Source organism: Phyllostomus discolor, chromosome 5, assembly GCF_004126475.2.
Source record: "Phyllostomus discolor isolate MPI-MPIP mPhyDis1 chromosome 5, mPhyDis1.pri.v3, whole genome shotgun sequence".
Taxonomy (NCBI): Eukaryota; Metazoa; Chordata; class Mammalia; order Chiroptera; family Phyllostomidae; genus Phyllostomus; species Phyllostomus discolor.
The window spans coordinates 106592668-106610076 of NC_040907.2; the positions used below are offsets into that span (position 1 = coordinate 106592668).

Sequence of the window (17409 nt, forward strand, 5' to 3'; positions counted from 1 at the left end):
ACCTTTCATTTCAATTTTTTAATTTAATTATTTACTTATATGTAGCTACTTGTTATTGTGTATTATAAAGGAATTTTAGCATTCATTTTTGAACATATTATGGCACAAGAAATTTTATGTAAAAAATAATTACAAAAGAACAGATACAAGATATTTTATATACTGGTAACAAATGTATGATACTTATACATCACAGAAGGCCAAGAGTCATTAGTCAGTATCAGACGTATTGTCTTCTTCAATTTCTACAATACTGGTGTCTTCTGAAGAGTCACTTTCCTCATCCCAGTAAATTTCATCATCCTCAGTTCCATCTATAGCATTGCTGATGCCACATTTTTTAAATGATTTCATGACCACTTCCTTCCTGACACTGTTACACGAACATAGGATCCGATCACAAACCTGGGTGATGGATGCTTTCTTGATCCTGCCTATAGGTGTGAGATCATTACCAGCTGACTGAATCTACAATGTCTACTCTTTCTTAAATGGCTTGTTTACTGACACATTAAGAAGTTGCAGTCGGCTGGTTGCGTACCAGGTATCACAGCAAGTGGGTTTTCAAGTTTGCTGCAATTGCTTTTGCACTTTGTATAACATGGGCTTTGAAGTGACCAAAAACAAGCAAAGCTGTTTCAGTAATTCTTCAAGCCTTCATGACCAGACTTTGTTAAACCAGATTTTCATGCCCTTTTCATTCATCCATCCTTTTTCACGCACAGGAACAATAACTTCACTTGGAATCTTTTGTTTTGGAAACATTTTTCTTTTAAAGATGATCATAGGTAGTGGCTTTGTCCCAGCTGCACAACAGGCTAGAACAACAGTGAAATGGGTGTTTTTAAGAGCACTAGTTTTGACAGCCATGGTCTTTGCCGCTTTCATGTCCACAGTTCTGTTGGATGGCACATCAAGTGTAAGTGGGACCTCATCCATGCTGGTGATTTGGGACAGATGGAAGTTGTAAGTCTTTTGAAGACTGAACATAAAAATGAAATACCAAAACTTGATTCTCATGGGCTGCTGGAAGTTTTTGGGCAAGTTTCGTTCATGTCTTCATGCTCAAACCTCTCTTCATAAAGTTAAAGCACCATTTAGGGGTCCCTGAGAAATCATCAATGTTTTTTTCTCATGCAATTGTTTTACCTCCTTCTCGTATATCTTGGTTGAAACACAGATCTCAGTTTGATGCTTCTCCAGAATCCAGGCCTTCACCTCCTACTCCACCTCCGGTTATTTTGGAGGTTTCCCTCACATTGCCTTCTGTCCTGGCATCTGAAAAAGCTTTGCTTCATATTGCCTCCACAATCTAATGACACTCTCTGGGGGAGCAGGTCCAAAGTGTCTCTCCGCAGGCTCTGTTGCCATGCTTTTAGCATATTTAATAACTTTTAGATTAAAGCTTGCAGTGTACGAAAACCATTTTGACATTTTCCAAGGGATTTTCCAATACTTTCTCCCACCTAAATATTGCACTGTTCACCTTCTGGTAATAAAGTCCGCATCACCTATCTTATCAATGGATAACAATCGGCATCATCTATCTTACTCTGTGGATAACAATACATTGCCATTCATTTCATGTCATTGAATCGCTGGCCAAAACTGCTTTTGTTACAAGTTCATCGTAAGTTCAATAAAACCAATTATCATATTCGAGGGTATTATTTTGCACATAGACACCATTAATGCTTTCTAGAGTTACATTTTTAACATATAAGCATAAGTAAAAGAATAAAAACATTTATCTAGATAAGGAAATAGCACTACTCATGTATAATAGCATCCTTATTTTCGTTCAAACATTTAGGTGAAAAAGTACACATTATACATGGCAAAATATGGTAAGTGGAACAAGAAATCGATGTTTGTTTGTTTCTTTCTCTCTTGTTCCCTTCTTTTTTCTAAAATCAATAAATTTAAAAAAAAAGAAAAACACTTTCTTTTCAAAAACTGATAGTGAAGTGCCATAGTTTGTCAAACCTTTCTTTAGTGGACTTATGGAGGCACCAAAGAAAACCTCAGTGGAATCAGTGGAAACCTTGTCTCCTACTGCAAAGCTTCATGAAGTAGATAAATCTCTCATCCACTTCCTCTATCATCTGGCCAAGTTCTGACTAAGATAGAGCTCCCACCCACTTAAACAGAAGACTCCTGGTCATGATTCTGACATCTGCTTGTTATCGCTAGGATTCCTTAACCATCCATGAAAGGCACAAAGAGATTTCTTCCCTAATATACCTAAATCATATTGTGGCTTTTTTACCAAGGCTAATTATAGTTTTTAATAAAAAAAAAACCCACTGTGAAACATTTATTTCTTGTTTTGCTGTATTAAGCATGATTAAAACCAGTGCAGAAAAATACTAAGTGCATTTGATAAGAGGCAAGTATGCTGTTTCAGTATTTGCTTTATATAATTCAGTTAAGACAATGAACACATAAGACAACAGTATTAACTCATGGACATAGCTGAAGAGTGAGATGTGATACACTGTATGCTCTACGGGCCTCCAAAGGCATTCAAAGGATCATCAAATATGTTGGCCACCTTCTGTTCAGATCTTGGTTTGGGTCCTGCCTGTGAAGATTGACTTTTTGGTTTGGTTGTCTTAGCCTGGATACCAGAGGAGAAGATATCATCTTAAAAAAGAAAGAAGACAAGTTGCTAAATAGGCAAGAAAAAAAAAGCTTTTAGTACACATCTACACAAACCAGCAAAGACTCAAGTCTGGTAATATTTGGGATACCTAAAAACACTAAGACAAAGCCAAGCCTCTTAGATATTGGTCCTGGCTCTGCTATTAATTAAGTTTTATGATCACATACAAGTCACATGTTCTCTTCAAACACTATTACTTATTTTCTCATCTATGAAAGTGTGTGTGCACATGTGGGACAGGAAAAAGGGAAAGATAACTGCATCTCTGATCCAGCTCCTAACTCTACTGTTACATTACACTTATTCCTACATTCTTTTCCCAATGAATTTTAAAAGGAAAGGGCAATAAAAATAAGCAAAAGGAAATTCAACATAGGAGTCACCTTTTTCAGAATAAATGCATCTATTTGAGGCATCTCAATCCTAAATATATTAAGTGTTTATAAATACATTGTGTTTAGTGTTTCACTGACTCTAGCTGTTTCATGACTCATCTTACTCAGTAATTTTACTAACCCAGTAATGTTACTGGTAAAATTCTATCCTATAGAGATTTTAGCATGTATAAATATACATACTATACACAAATATTAAATACGATGGCATTTACAATGGAGAAAATTTAGAAACAATCTAGATCACCCTCAATAGGCTAAGAGCTAAATACAAAGCAATACTAACAACCAGTAAAAGAAGGGAAGCAGGTCTCTACTGACATAAGACGACATTTAAGTGACTAAAAGGAACAGAGGTAAAGTATATTCTTATTTTGGAAAAAATAAGTATATAAAACTGTAAAAATATCACCATATCTGAAAAAATACAACCTAACTCTCATTAATCGTTATTTCTAGGGTTTGTTTTTCACTTTTTACACTTTCTGGACAGTATTAGTGTATTACATCAGGTTTGTATCACATTATTTATATTAAAAGAAATGAAAGTCTCTTCTATACCCCATGTGGTGGAAAGCAGAGAGTGATGGAGCTCACAGCTAGCTTGGGGAACAGACCCAGTGTGGCACTGCAGTCCCAGCTTTCTACAAGGTAACCCCAAAGTTTAGACCTGGAGAGAAAGGGGATGGAGGAGGAAGTGTATATCTGGCTTTAGCCCAATCCTATCTTCTAACACACTAGATGTTTCAGAAGCCCTACATTTAGGATTATAAGGCATTTGGCATGTCTATTTACAAAGTAGATGTTACACCATGGGGTGAAAATGAACACATTTACAAACACAGAAGATCTTTGGTGAGATGTAAAATCTGAGTTATAACCTGCTTTCCTAGTTAGTCTTTTCTCCTCCTGAACTGCCCTCCATTCTCTGAACACTGATGCTGACTCTCCAGCAAGAACTCTGACTCAACAACTACATCACACCTGAGGCAGCAACCTCTGTCAACTTCAGCATGTGGTGTAGTTCTGAGACTCCTCCCATAACCCCAGAGTGTTCAGATTTGTCATGGGTAATTGGCAAGAGGAATAGTAAGGTAAAAGTTAAACTATGTAATAGTAAGGTAAAAAGGTCAAATTCCAGGCTCCTTCAAATATCTGATATCCATAATACCAAAAAGCTACTTCACCAAAATAACTAGTTCATTTACTTATCCATATTCAGTCTAACTCAGGATTACATGGCAAGCCAAAGGAAACCCACTAGGGAACATTTTCCAGAAAAGGGCCAAGACAAAGAGTCAAGTCATTGAATGATAATATTCTCTATGTCATGTGTAGAAAACCAAACTTACCCATATCATCATCAATATAGACTTAGCTTCCACTTTCTTCTTGGATTTTTCTTTTGGTTTTATGGTTAGGTCAGCAAAGATATCAATGTTATCATTAATAAGTTGGATTCAAAATGTTCTCTCTTCTCTCTTGTTTTTTGTGAGGGTTTAATTGCTTCTGTAGCAAATATATCATCCTTGTTAAGGCAAAAAACAAGCAAAACAATATTAAATCAAAACTACTTTTCAGTATTTCAACAATATGTAAAGATGCAAAACTGCCAGTGTTCTGGAACAGGCACATGACCTGCCCCTTCTGCTAGATTTCTGCCTGACCTGGTCCTTATTCTTCTAGTCCCAGCTCAAAATGCCAACTCTATACAGAGGCCTGCTCCACCTGTCCTACCGGAAGAGCGCCTACACATGCCCCTCACTCTGCCCCACTGTCCTGCATTGTCTTAAGACATTAACATTTTCTGAAAACATCTTATTTAATCTGTTGCCCTATCTGTATCCAATTTCCCTCCCTGAGAGTGCTAGGGACAGAGCACTAGTCCTAGTTTGCCTTGTGTCTCCAGTGACCAGACGCTCTATAAACACCTGCCTAGAGTGCCATGGAAGGCTTTGTAGCTTTTGCTCAGTCATCAGCTAGGGCCTGTTTGCCCTAAGAACCAGAGGTTAAAAATTTAAGCTGTACCAATATATGTACCAATATACTGCTTTATATATGTCACGCAGTGTCATATCAAGGAAGCTGACTGAAAGCACATTCTGATAAACTCTAAAATCAAGATCTGTATATGGTTATGTCCAGCCAGCAATTACCATCTATATGAAACAACTATTTTCTCGGTAAGTTTCCATTATTTAAATAAAGGAACCTAATTATAATTACTAAGCAAACAGATATTGGGCAGCAACAAATCAGCCTAATGTAACTTATGGCTCTAATGGGCCAAGTGGTATTTTTCCTTCATAAAGAACCAGGCACAAAAAACATACTGTTATACCCTATTACCTCAAAAATATCTTGTGCTTCTGAGATGACAGCTTTGCTGATCATTGAAGTTTGATTCATTCCTCTTGGCCTTTCTGATCTGGAAAGAGATAATCCTCACCTTCCAGGAGAGGGAAGGGATTTGTTTTCTTTGCTGGTTTTGGTTTAACAGACTGAAAGAGAGTCATCATCACTACCTGCCTCACCTAGAGCAGGAAACATGGGGCTCTTTTCTTTTACTTCCCCCTGGTGGTTTAGCTGTGGCTCTCTGCCACCTTTGCCTTGGCTTTTTTTCTCCCCATGGGCTGAGACTCAGAATCTTTGGAAAAGATATCTCCAGAATGCAAAAGGTTATCCCCAAGAAGCTGACCCAGAGATTTCCCTGAAGGGTTTCTGTCCACTCCAGGAACCAGACCACCTGGTCCAAGTCAAAGTGGCAGCTGACAGGGCTTCCTCAGAGCTCTCTTTTTCCACCAGTTGCCCTGGGCTGTGGCTGAAACCCATCTGGTGAATGGTGCCATCTGCCAATTGTGCAATGGATCCTCTGGGAACACTCATGTCCTCAGCCTCACTGGACTCCTGGGCAGCCAACCGCCGAGCTGCACGGGTCTGTGGCCTACGCTTCCCTCTTACTTTGATCCGGCTCTGCAATAACAAAAAGACCACACGTTGATCTATTAATTAAAAAAAAAATGTCCAAAGCTAACATAGCAAATAACCAGCCACTCAAAATACTGCAAGATTATCAAATTTATCTCAATCAAGATACTATCTAAGACACAAAAGAGGTTATTTTTTAAGATTTCCAAAGAAGTTTAATAGCTCCTAGTACTCCGAAACTAAGTCGTTTTTAATCCTTTAGTGTTCTCCATTTTTTAGTCTTTTGAGAGTAATTTCTATTCAATTCATACAAAAGTTTCATCTGCCACTGGAACCTGCAGTAGAAATATTGGTAGTTCTGTGTTCCCTAAACCTCTCTGCTCCCTACTCTGGTGTCAATTTAAATGTGGATATATTTCAAAACAAGAAAGAACAGAAGAAATTCTGGTACTAACCTTTACTAGGGACTAGCCTAAAATCACACTCCAGAAGAAGGTAGATGTCACAATAAAGAAAGAAAGGTAATCTAAGGTGATCTTTTCTTCAAATCAAGAAACAGGAAATTCAAATGATAAATATTTCACATAAAAAGCTCTTGCTTAGAAATCAGAACTTTTAATATAACTTCAAGGTATGTCACTTATTGAGATAATGCAGTATTTGTGGTATTTTCTAAAATATCAAGTAATTTTGAGAAGGTACAAGCTACTCTAGGCAAAATACTTGATTGTGACTATTTCAAGGAAATTTAACAAATAATTTTAAGAAGTAGCCAATAATAAAATAAACTAAAATAAAAGCTAAAAAAAACATAACAAAAGAAAGGATGTTTTATTTTTCACACGGAAAATAGGTTTGGAAATAGCTGAAATGAAATGTACCTGCCAGGGTTATCCTAGGCACTGCCACTTACTCAGAGATCAACTAAGACTTTCTACAGAAGGAAGATGACAATTTCACTGTGGCTACTGAACAGAATGTAAATGTAACAAATACGGGCCATAGAAAAGTAGACATAGAATTAGGGAGGTAGAAGAAGGGCACAGAGAATAAAGGAAGGATGAGGTGCCTCTTTCAGATGGAAAGTTGGCCTATTGTACATAACTAATGAACTAGAAAGAAACATACAAATTGTTCTGGCTAAAAAAAAGCAAGTGAGTAAAGGGGGCTTCATCACCTTGTTTGCACTGTGTAAAGTGTCTGCCTGAGCTGGGAGATCAAAACTCACGCCGGCTTCCCCACTCCCAGGAAGAGTGCGTATACTTTCCAGACTCTGGATTCTCCCAGGTTCAGATGAAGGAAAACCCAATTCTGACAGAACAGGATTCTTTCCAGAGATCTGAGGAGCCACTGCAGGCAGCAAGGCTGCAGGGTTAATCGCTAAATTTGCCTAAAGAAGAAAAATAAAACTTACTGTGTATATTTTCCTAAACGCAGTAATCTATTACTATTACTGTGACACATCACAAGAGACTCGGTGTACATAATGAATAATATGAAAGGAAAAATACAGGTAAGTCTCCTCAGCATGTCTTAGAATTAAAACAGAGGGTTATACACCTGTGCCCCACCACCTGGGCCAAAGAACAGATGTTACAGATGCAGCATACAAGAAGCAACACTGGAGGGTAGGGAAGCAATGAGAAAACACCTGGCAGCAGCTGACATAAGTAAAAATCCAGAAAAGTGTACAGATGCCACAAGGCAGGCAATGAAGATTCCAGATATGTTATAATTACTTGTATTTTCCAAATCCGAGGGGCTGGCTCTTTGGTTTTAAATGAGGCGGGACCTGGTGAGTCCTGTGTGAAATTACATTCAATTAAAAATCCATTAAAGTAATAGAAAGAATAGTGTCTCTTGGATTACATTTATGCCTCTAAATATCTGTGATGGAGCTAAACTATCATTTTCTGTGATTTCTCTAAGGAGAAATGTATTCAAATCTCTCCTGGGGCCTCAAAACATTTCACTAAAATTACTTTTCTTATACCTCCTCATCCATTGTGTTAAGGGGAAGGCTGTCGATCTATACATGGAGTAAAGGGAGACAAATTATGAATAAGATTCACGAGAATTATGGTGTACCAGAGCTTCAAAACTGATCAACTAGCAAAATTACCATGCTAGTTATCCACATAGCAAATACTATGAAGCACACAGAAATTCATGTACAGCCTAATCAATGCACTGGTTCTACGAGCAAAAGCAGCTGAGACTTGAGATGAGTCACTGGAGATATGTTAGTCCTAGTGCCTTATTTCACAGCTCAGGATGCTGAGGCCTCAGTGAGACACCTTGGGACAACTGCAAGCTAGAAGGTAATTCCCTCTTCAGTCCTCACCTACTCTCAGTAGGTCCTCCGTAGAGAAGGCTGATAAGGACAGAGACCTAACAACAATGATCTCAGAAGAGGCAACATGAAGGGGGATAGAAGAAATTGTATGTGATATATATTTTATTTAAATGTAATTCTACTCCAAGGTAGCCCAAAGGGCGATATGAAGCTTCTAGTGGAAAAAAGATTCTTCAACCCACTTTAACTCTATCTTGGACCAGAATTTGAAGGTATTACAAAAATAATAATGATAAGTACAGATTCATGAAACTGGAAGGTGGAATGAGAAGAGAGATGAGCAGGGATTTTAAAATACAGTAAAAAAAGGGAAGTAGTGCTAGATGCTATTTCCTTAGTTCAGAGAATTCTGAGTAACTTGGGTCAGTGTAATGGAGTTAATCTGCACTGGGATGAAAACAAGAGCTCAAAATCCTTAAAAATAAGTTCTAACCTGAAGGGTTTCCGGTTTCCACATGCTATTTTCTTTGATACCTTGAGTGGACTCAGGCTGTTTCTGGTTCTTGAAAGAGCAAACAGAGTGGTCTTTTTTCACTGCCCTCTTCTTTTCTGCTACCTTCAAATGAAAAGGAATATCAGAAGTCTGTTAAGTATCATAGAGATTTTAAAGAAAAGTCATAATGCAATAAAAGAATCTCAGTTCTGCGTTTTAAAAGTCATTTTTCAAGTGAAGGTGGAACTAAGTCAAAGTGGCATTTCAAAAATAAAATTCTAAAGACTGTGACTATCTTAGAAGTCCTCTCTGTGCTAAAAAGAAAACAGAGTACTTACAATATCTACTGGGACAGGGAAAAAAATAACATACAGGCTAACACTCAAATTTAAAGCATTACACCTGAAGAGCATGAATATTTAGTAACTGTATTATATGCACTGACCTTACAATAACTAAAAAATCAGACAAATTTGTACTAAAAGAGCCTCGGTTAGCTAATGTTTTGGTATTAGCTAGAGAACATGAGAGGAGGACAACACAAACACTTTTATAAGCACGTCATCTAAAATTCAGCAAGCCCTGCAATTCTGTGAGTATTTTTTATTCATGTAACTAGACATTAATTTCTTTTCCCAGAAGCATTCCCAAACACCCCAGTATTGAGAACAAATGGCTGGTACCGCAGGCTGGGACTTGGCAGAACTGAAAAGGTCATCATCTTCATCATCCCCAAAAAGGCTCGCAACACTTGGCTCTAACAACTAGAACAGACAAAACTCAAATTCAATAGCCCAAACCAAAAACAACCTACACAGAGAGCTAGGTGAGTTGCTTAGATAATATCTAATAAAATAACAAAGCCATGATGTGGAGAACCATTTGGAACTGACCCTGGTATTTTTGGTACTGGAGAAAAGATCAACATCTGGATCATTGTCCTTCTGAAGCTTGTGACTAAAAAGGAGCTCTTCATCCTGAAAGACACCTGTGCTCTTGGGGCGGGCATCAGGAGCAGGACTCTGGGAAAAATGAGGGAAGTTCATGTGCGTTCAGATTTCTAAACATTTATCTCAATGAAACCACATATGACTACAAAAATGGAACAACAAAGATACCTCCTTGTGGATCTGTTTACAGTAGCTAAAGGTAAGGTTGGACACAGTGTAAATGCCAATCAGAAAGGGAATAACACATTCACATATCAATACATGCATCTACCAAAAATAGTTGAGAATATATAAATACAGATAATACACATAATCTGGAAAGATCTTCTTTTGACCCTTATGTAGTGCCTGAACTATTTACTTAAAAAACGATCATTAGATCCACAATGAGAAACATTTTAGGGGTGAAAACACAAAAATTAAATAAGTTCTCTCCATTGCATTTTCCAAAGGAAGACACAGCAGCTGACTTACTACCAGAAACTATATAGAATGGTCAAGTATGTACCCTTAACCTGTCAGCATCTTAGGCCAAAGACTTGGCACAGGTGTAAGCAGTCAACTTTCCCCTATGTCCATCTACCTTCTATTCCACAGCCTTCAGATTCCAAACAAGTTATTTTTGTTTGCTAGGATACCTGACATTTGAAAGTTACTATTTACATTACTTAATTTGATATTTTAGTGCCCAGACTTGACATTCTAAAATTTCTCCCTAGTTCTTTAGTATCACATCCAAACTAAAGCAACTCACTCCTGACAAAATGGGTCACATTAAAAATTAACTAATAATTATTGTTACTGATTATACATGAAAACCAGTGTAATACAGAAATTAAGGTTAAAATTTTCATAACTAAAAATATCACAGTACAAAATCATATAGAGTAACAGACTGGAAGAAAATACAGCAAAAATGTTGGTGAGGAAGTGGAGAAACTGGAACCCTCAATTCTTAGCAAGTCACATGACAGAACTGATAGCATGAAATAAGACTCTTTTATCCCTTTGCTCACCTTTCCTACTTCTTTCTTTAGAGGTTGGATGCTGTAGTGATCTTCTGTTTTCTCCTCTTCTTCATCAAATAAACTAAGAACAGTTTTGGTTCTACTTTTGGTTCCTTTGTCCAATACAGGTAATGAAGAAAATAAATCAGAATGCTTGACTACTTCCTGAGCAGATACAATCAAAGGCCCTTCCTGAAAATGGAAACAACCAGGAAAAAAATAAGTAACACCTGGAAATACAAATTCTATTATAGGGCCTTCTGCACTCCTCATTAATCTAGTAATCACCCCATTTGCTTGTTTTGGGGCACTACAGCTCAACACACCTACTCCCAGATAATAAAACATTGAGGCCAATTCTTGATCAGCTGCTCCAATAGAGAGTCTTATGAAGATAATTTATAGCCAAAGACAATTTTTCCAGTCAGTTTAAAGCTGTGAGTCCCTCCTTCCTACCAAGAGATATATGCCAGTTATAACTCCGAGGCACACAGGTTATTCAAGAGCTATAAAAAATCTTCTAAGTCATAGAAATAACACAAATACAAATCATTGGGAGCAGATCATATTATTTCCTAATGTTTAGCTAATATACAAGTCTCAGGTAGAAATCTAATTGACAAAACTAGACATTTACATTGTAGAAGGCTTATGTTGGTGCAGCAAGAATCTCTAAAATAATCCTAAAATGAAGCATTTATTCTGGTCATTCAACAAGTACCACACTTCAGGTAAGTTATCATTGATTGTAAGAACCATTACTACTGTATCAATCAGCAAGAAAGAAAAAACAACTCCCAATTAAACATGTCACTGACTGTAAAGTGCATCCTCATTTCAGAGTGGTTAAACTATGGAAAAAATGTGCTTTTTCAAAGAAATGTGTAATTTTAAAAGTGACTATCATATGCAAAGTAATATAATGGTTATAACTGTGAACAAAACAAACCTGGCCCCAATACTCAAGGAGTTTATACTGAAGCAAGGGAGACAGCAGTACAACAAGTAGTTACAGAGTGCAAGTGTGGAATGAGCTGTAACTGTAGTAACTCAGGGACAATAGGAACACAGAAAAGGTCCAAACTAAAATCACAGGAAGAGAATGTTATACAATGACTCAGGTACAAATAAAATATATATCACTGCAGTCCCAAGGAACCTCAAGAAAAAAAGTTTATGCAACGTTCTACACATAGGCCCTAGAAGAGAGATTAACCCTAAGCAGTTGAACACACAGAGTACAAGTAAAGTGAGAAAAGAAGAAAAGGTATATTATACAGAGACTAATGGCAACTGCTGATTTCCCAATGCAGCTACCAGCCTTCTTCACAAGCCTCTCCTACAGGAAATGACAGATCATCCAGAAAAAGAAAGCTAATGTTTCGGAAGAAAGACAAATTTCACTTTAAATCACACCAACATCAACTAAATGTAAAAGAAGAGTAAACTAAAATCTTCTTAGGACAGTCATTTAAATTCAAGTACAGGTGGGGCTTGGAAGAGAATCAGGGTAACAGAAACACTACAGAGAAGAGAACAAGTCAGAAGAAAGAGCAGATATGCAAGGAGAAAAAACAAAATGAAAAATAAGATGTGGAAGAATACCCTGGAGAAAGAAATGCAAAATGGACATCAGCACAAAATGATAATAATGTACAATGGGGAGAAGCACTGTACTGTGCCACAAGCCTGGAAAAGAGACTGAGAGGGCAAGCACAATATTGAAGGTTCCTGAATGGTGGGATCAGAGATTTTCTTCTTTATACTTTCCAGGGTTTTCAAAACTTGCAACCAACGAGCCATTTATTTTCTGTAGTAGAAAAATGTAAGGGCACATATATGTGTACGCATGTGTGGGTTTTACAAGAACACAAGACAAACAGGATATACAAGAAGAAAAGGTTCACCTTTTCTGACTCTTCAACCACATGAGTGCTCCCAAATTCTGACAATCCTTTGGCATTCTCAACCTTCTTGTCCACAGGTTTCACTCCAAATTGTGCCTCCTTCTCTTCTTCACTGCTGAACAGCAAAGGTGGTACCTCAGGGAAAGTCTCTTTTTTCTACCAAAAGAAGAATAAATGACACCCTCATGAACAATTAACAATAGAACCACTTGAAAATAGAGTAGAGCTGCTATCCCAGAGGAACACCTTACATGTCTTATTCCTCAAACCTTTAGAGTGGTAAAACTGGGCAAAAACCTTTGGACTGGGCATAAAGCATCACTGTATCCCAACTGTTTGCAAAGATAACAAGAAAACAGAGATTACAACTAAAATTGAAAATTAAAAACATTCTTTAGAATTAGCATCACTGTCTTAGCTATACCTGTATCTATAGCTTATTAACACCCATAGAAACTCTCTTCTTCTGTTCATGTAATTGTTCCCCTTCCCTTTCTCATAAACACCCCTTGTCTTGCCTCCTAATCAGAACATCAGGATGCCATTTGGGTTTCTGCCTGAATCAGTGGTTCCTGAACAGTTATTATTTTGGAACTCAAATAAATGTTCATTGTCCCTCACACTGACCTTTTATTTTAGATTAACACTCAAAAACAAAAGAGGTGTGCTATCATTGCAATGTATAGAACATGCTGAAACCACAGGCCTCTTTAGGGAGTTGGCTAAGTGTTGGGGTGTGCAAGATAGGCAGTCTACTCCCTTGGTCCAGCCTAGCAGGAAGCCAGGAAACCATTAATTGTCCCATTGCTTTCTCTTTTCCCTACAGCCATTTAACAGCTAGATTAAAGGACAATGCTCTCTGCAAGATTTACTTTGGTAGGCTTAAATTTTGTTACCTTGGCTTACATACAAGCACTAATAAGAAAGACTGTCCTTTCAGTAATCCTCCCTCATTTAAATCCTAAAAAACACACCCCTGGGTGGAGATTTAACATGCTAAGGAGACATGCTAATCATGAAGAAGCATGTAGCTCCACTGCTGAGGCACCAAAGTCCTCACCTCTACATACTTAGGCATGCCACACAGACAGCATCTTTCCTGCCTCAACTTCTTTAAAACATTTTCTCGAGCTTTGTTCAGGGTAGCAGCACTTCCTTTCTCCCTGTGGATGCTGTCCTCCTCATGTGCACAAGTTTCTTAATAAACATCTCACTTGAGTACAATTTTTGTGGTGAACTCCTTTAATTTCCATCTTGAGAGTCCCCCAGACCCCAGATGCCAATAACAACAGGACAGGATAGTGAAGGGGGCACAAGGGAAAAGAAGAAATAAACACTACTACCCCAAACTTGTAGATATGGCACTTCAGAGTTTGTGCTACCATATCTTCTGCACCTGTCTCCTTGTGTTTCAACTCCACGGATACTGTCATTGCTTAGATCCTTTCCTCTGCCACCAAGATAATTACTAGACTCCTTTCTGCCTCCCTCCTCTTACATTTTCACTAGATAACATCTTCCAGAGCTGTCGTGCTAAAATAAAACATCTCATTACTTTATCTCTCACCCAGACATGCACTGTTTGCATTAAGCAAAGGCTAAACATGACAATCAACTGACACCCATTACATTCCTTTATTCATCTGCACCTCATCAGTCCTCACTATTCCTTAAACCTACTGTAAACTTGCATAGTGCCATGTCTGCTCCTTACTATAGAAGCAAAGCCTCATCTTTCAAGGTTTTCCTATTCTCTTCAGTATTATTTGCTTCATTTATAAAAATACTACTTATATCTCTACCTAGCCCTTACTTTCTTCTTAATTTACATTAATAGCTATCACACATCTGTTTGTCCATTTACTTAATAAATCATACAGTATATTTCCACATCAGTTATGGTACTTTACATCAAGTAGGGGCTTCAACACAAGACTGCAAGCACTTTGCCCCATCTCTCATCTGTCCCTTACTGGGAGGCAGAAATATCAGATTAGGAAACTGAGATTATGTGACTTGACGACTACAGTTATCAGCATTCTTGGGGTAAGTAATATCAAAAATTCTTGAAAAAAAACTGTAACTCATACTACTGGACTAGATGATATGAAGTCAAGTTAAGAAGACAGATTTGGAAACTAAAGAAGAACATTACTATGATAGTAAAACTATGAATGAAGTAAGAATATGAGGGTAAGGAAATATTTATTTATTGTTAGGAAGAGACCCTTAAAGTGTATAATCACTTGAACTTGAAATAAAAAACTAGAAACCCAAAAAATAGTTGAAACTCAAGAAGAGGCAAGACAAAACTGAAATAATTAAAGGAAAAAAATTTGTGCAATGTGTGTTCACTGAAAACTACATGTAACTTTGATGCAAGTTGATGAGGGTAAAAAAAAGAGAATTATGGTAAAACATAGTCTGCCTTCAAATCACTGCTGGTCTCAAACCAAGGAAAATGCTACCCAAACTACTGGTTTTAAACCTTCCTAAAGATAAGCTGACTCTTCATTGTTATCATAAACTTAATTTTCTTGAGAGGATTATAAGTAAGTCACATTTACCTTAAAGGATTCTAAGACTTCTAAAACAGAAAATATCTTTTACATATTTTGTATAAAGGTGATTATATTTTACAAATAGTAAAATTATGTGTGCAGGTTGTTCAGCTACTTACAATGTGAATCTCTGACCTTTGTCTTATTTAATAATCAGTATACACAGGTTTGACAGTTTTTCATTTCTAGAACCTTCAAAATTCATTAAGATTATTACTTATTTATCCAGAGTAGAAGTAAGCACTTATAATTTACAAAGAAAAACCACTCAGATCTCTCTACTCTTTTAACCATGGAGCCACTACATGTCCTATTTAGGGAGCTACAAGGACAGGTGATGCATGAAAAAGATTTTGAGCACCTCAGAAGCAATAGCAGAAACCCCAGAGCCCAGAAAGACAGAATGCTTCCCCAATGCTGAATGATTCAAGTACAAATTGTGCAACCCCACTTAATGGGAATATGGTTAGGAAAGAGTTCCTCAGTCATTAACTGACATGTGCCTGGTCTGGGGAGTTTTCATAGGACAAATTAACATTTGTACTGTATCTGAAAATATGAAGATTACTTCCAGACAAAAGAGACAACAACCTCTTCTGGAGTATTCTGGGACAGAATAAGTCACCTAGAGTACGTGGTACATGAGACTGGAAAAGAGGAGTCCAGTTTAAATGAGATTAAAGGTGGCCCGGTAGGCTCACCTGATGTATTGTAACAAGAACATGACAGGGTCAGTTATCTTTAAGAAGAGAATGAGGAAAAAAGCAAGGAGAGCAGATGAAGGGAAGGAGCACTGACAGGCCAGTTAAGAAATTACCTGAATAGTCAAGGTTAAAGATGACAAGGCAGTAGGAATGGGAATAAACATTCCTAACAACCTTGCAGAAGGTAGTGGTGATTACACCATCAGAGGTGAAACAGTCACACACGTCCTGGTATAGTTACACTGTGCAATACTATACAGAAATGGTAAAGAGCAAAATGACAAAAATGCTGCAGGACAAAAAAGATGCATAAAATATACAGACATTCTCATTTTATTTTTTTTAAAAAAATGTAAATGTTTAGAAACAGACCTAAAAAACTGGCAACAGTTACCAATGATGATATCTAGGGTAGAGTATGGAATGGGACTTTGCAATCTCTATGCATTTTTAAAACTTTTTTTTTAAGAAAGCATGCATGTATTACTCTGCGATTTAAAATAAACTTTAAACAAAAAATATTTAACAGGTATGCAGGAAGAGCCAAGTATCAACCAGTAGAAGACAGAAACTCCCAGGCTCCTTTACTGCCATAGCCCTTCTTCACTGTACCCCTAGGAGGAGCAATGCACCTGGGAATGTGCAGGCATTAGGGATTTGGTCACCTGTCATTTCAGTGGGAGGGGAGGATTTTCTTCACCCAGCCCAGTGAAGGAGTGGCCATTTTGGATTCTGTAGCTGCTCCCACCTGGGAGGAGTGCCAGGAGACTCAGTAATTCTTCCCAGTCTTTCAGGTCTTTCTGCCTCTAACACAAGCCAAACTGGAGTGGTCTGAGCTTGGGGCTGAAGGCCATCATGGCAGGCTATGAGTTGGTTTGATTGTTGATCTGTTAAGCTAACCCAGCTCAAGTAAAGGTGTTCTTCATGGATTATAGCTTAAGAAGTTCTAAATTTCTCTTTGGGACTGGTAGCAATGACCAGGGGGCAATAAAATATTGCTTGGTCTCACTCTGTTCTATGTGCATACTCACATATACCCACTTAGGGAATGTATTAGGGAAGAATGAATGACCACCCAAGGATAGGATTCCAGTATGTGTAGTTTCCCTGAAAAATCATCATCATAATGCCACCTTCCTCTCACTCTTTAATACTCCTTTTTGACATAACTATCAACAAATTTTTTAGCTTGGGTGACTATGATAGTGATGCCACTTAGATATAATCACTGGAAGGATATTTAGACCATGAGCCACTGACTGGCTACTTTTTTTCTTATCATATACAAAAAAGTATTTTAAACTGTGATAAAAAACATTTAACATAAAATTTATCATTTTAAACATTTCTGAGTTATCACTCAATAATATTAAAAATATTCACATTGTTATGCAACCAATCTTCAGAAATTTTCATCTTGCAAAAACTGAAACTCTACCCATTAAGCAACTCCCCATCTCCCCCAATCACTAGCCCCTGGCAACCACCACTCTACTTCCTGTT

At 37.5% G+C, this 17409-nt stretch overlaps 2 protein-coding genes across 2 annotated transcripts in view; both read right to left on the reverse strand.

Annotated features, from left to right (window-relative positions):
• The window catches only part of ZFAND4 (zinc finger AN1-type containing 4), a 173565-nt gene extending 169030 nt beyond the window's left edge, over positions 1-4535 (reverse strand). Inside the window, 1 exon segment of the mRNA XM_036026692.1 lies at positions 4413-4535. The gene's annotated coding sequence lies outside the window, so the exon portion shown is untranslated.
• WASHC2C (WASH complex subunit 2C) overlaps positions 765-17409 on the reverse strand; it is a 75414-nt gene continuing 58769 nt past the window's right edge. The window contains 19 exon segments of the mRNA XM_028511488.2: positions 765-2646; positions 4413-4427; positions 4430-4510; positions 4513-4588; positions 5410-5442; positions 5444-5476; positions 5478-5570; positions 5572-5643; positions 5646-5807; positions 5809-5856; positions 5858-5901; positions 5904-6033; positions 7166-7378; positions 7728-7790; positions 8778-8900; positions 9461-9541; positions 9671-9799; positions 10744-10926; positions 12642-12797. Coding sequence (XP_028367289.2) covers positions 2507-2646; positions 4413-4427; positions 4430-4510; positions 4513-4588; positions 5410-5442; positions 5444-5476; positions 5478-5570; positions 5572-5643; positions 5646-5807; positions 5809-5856; positions 5858-5901; positions 5904-6033; positions 7166-7378; positions 7728-7790; positions 8778-8900; positions 9461-9541; positions 9671-9799; positions 10744-10926; positions 12642-12797 — 1875 coding nt within the window. The 3' untranslated portion in view covers positions 765-2506.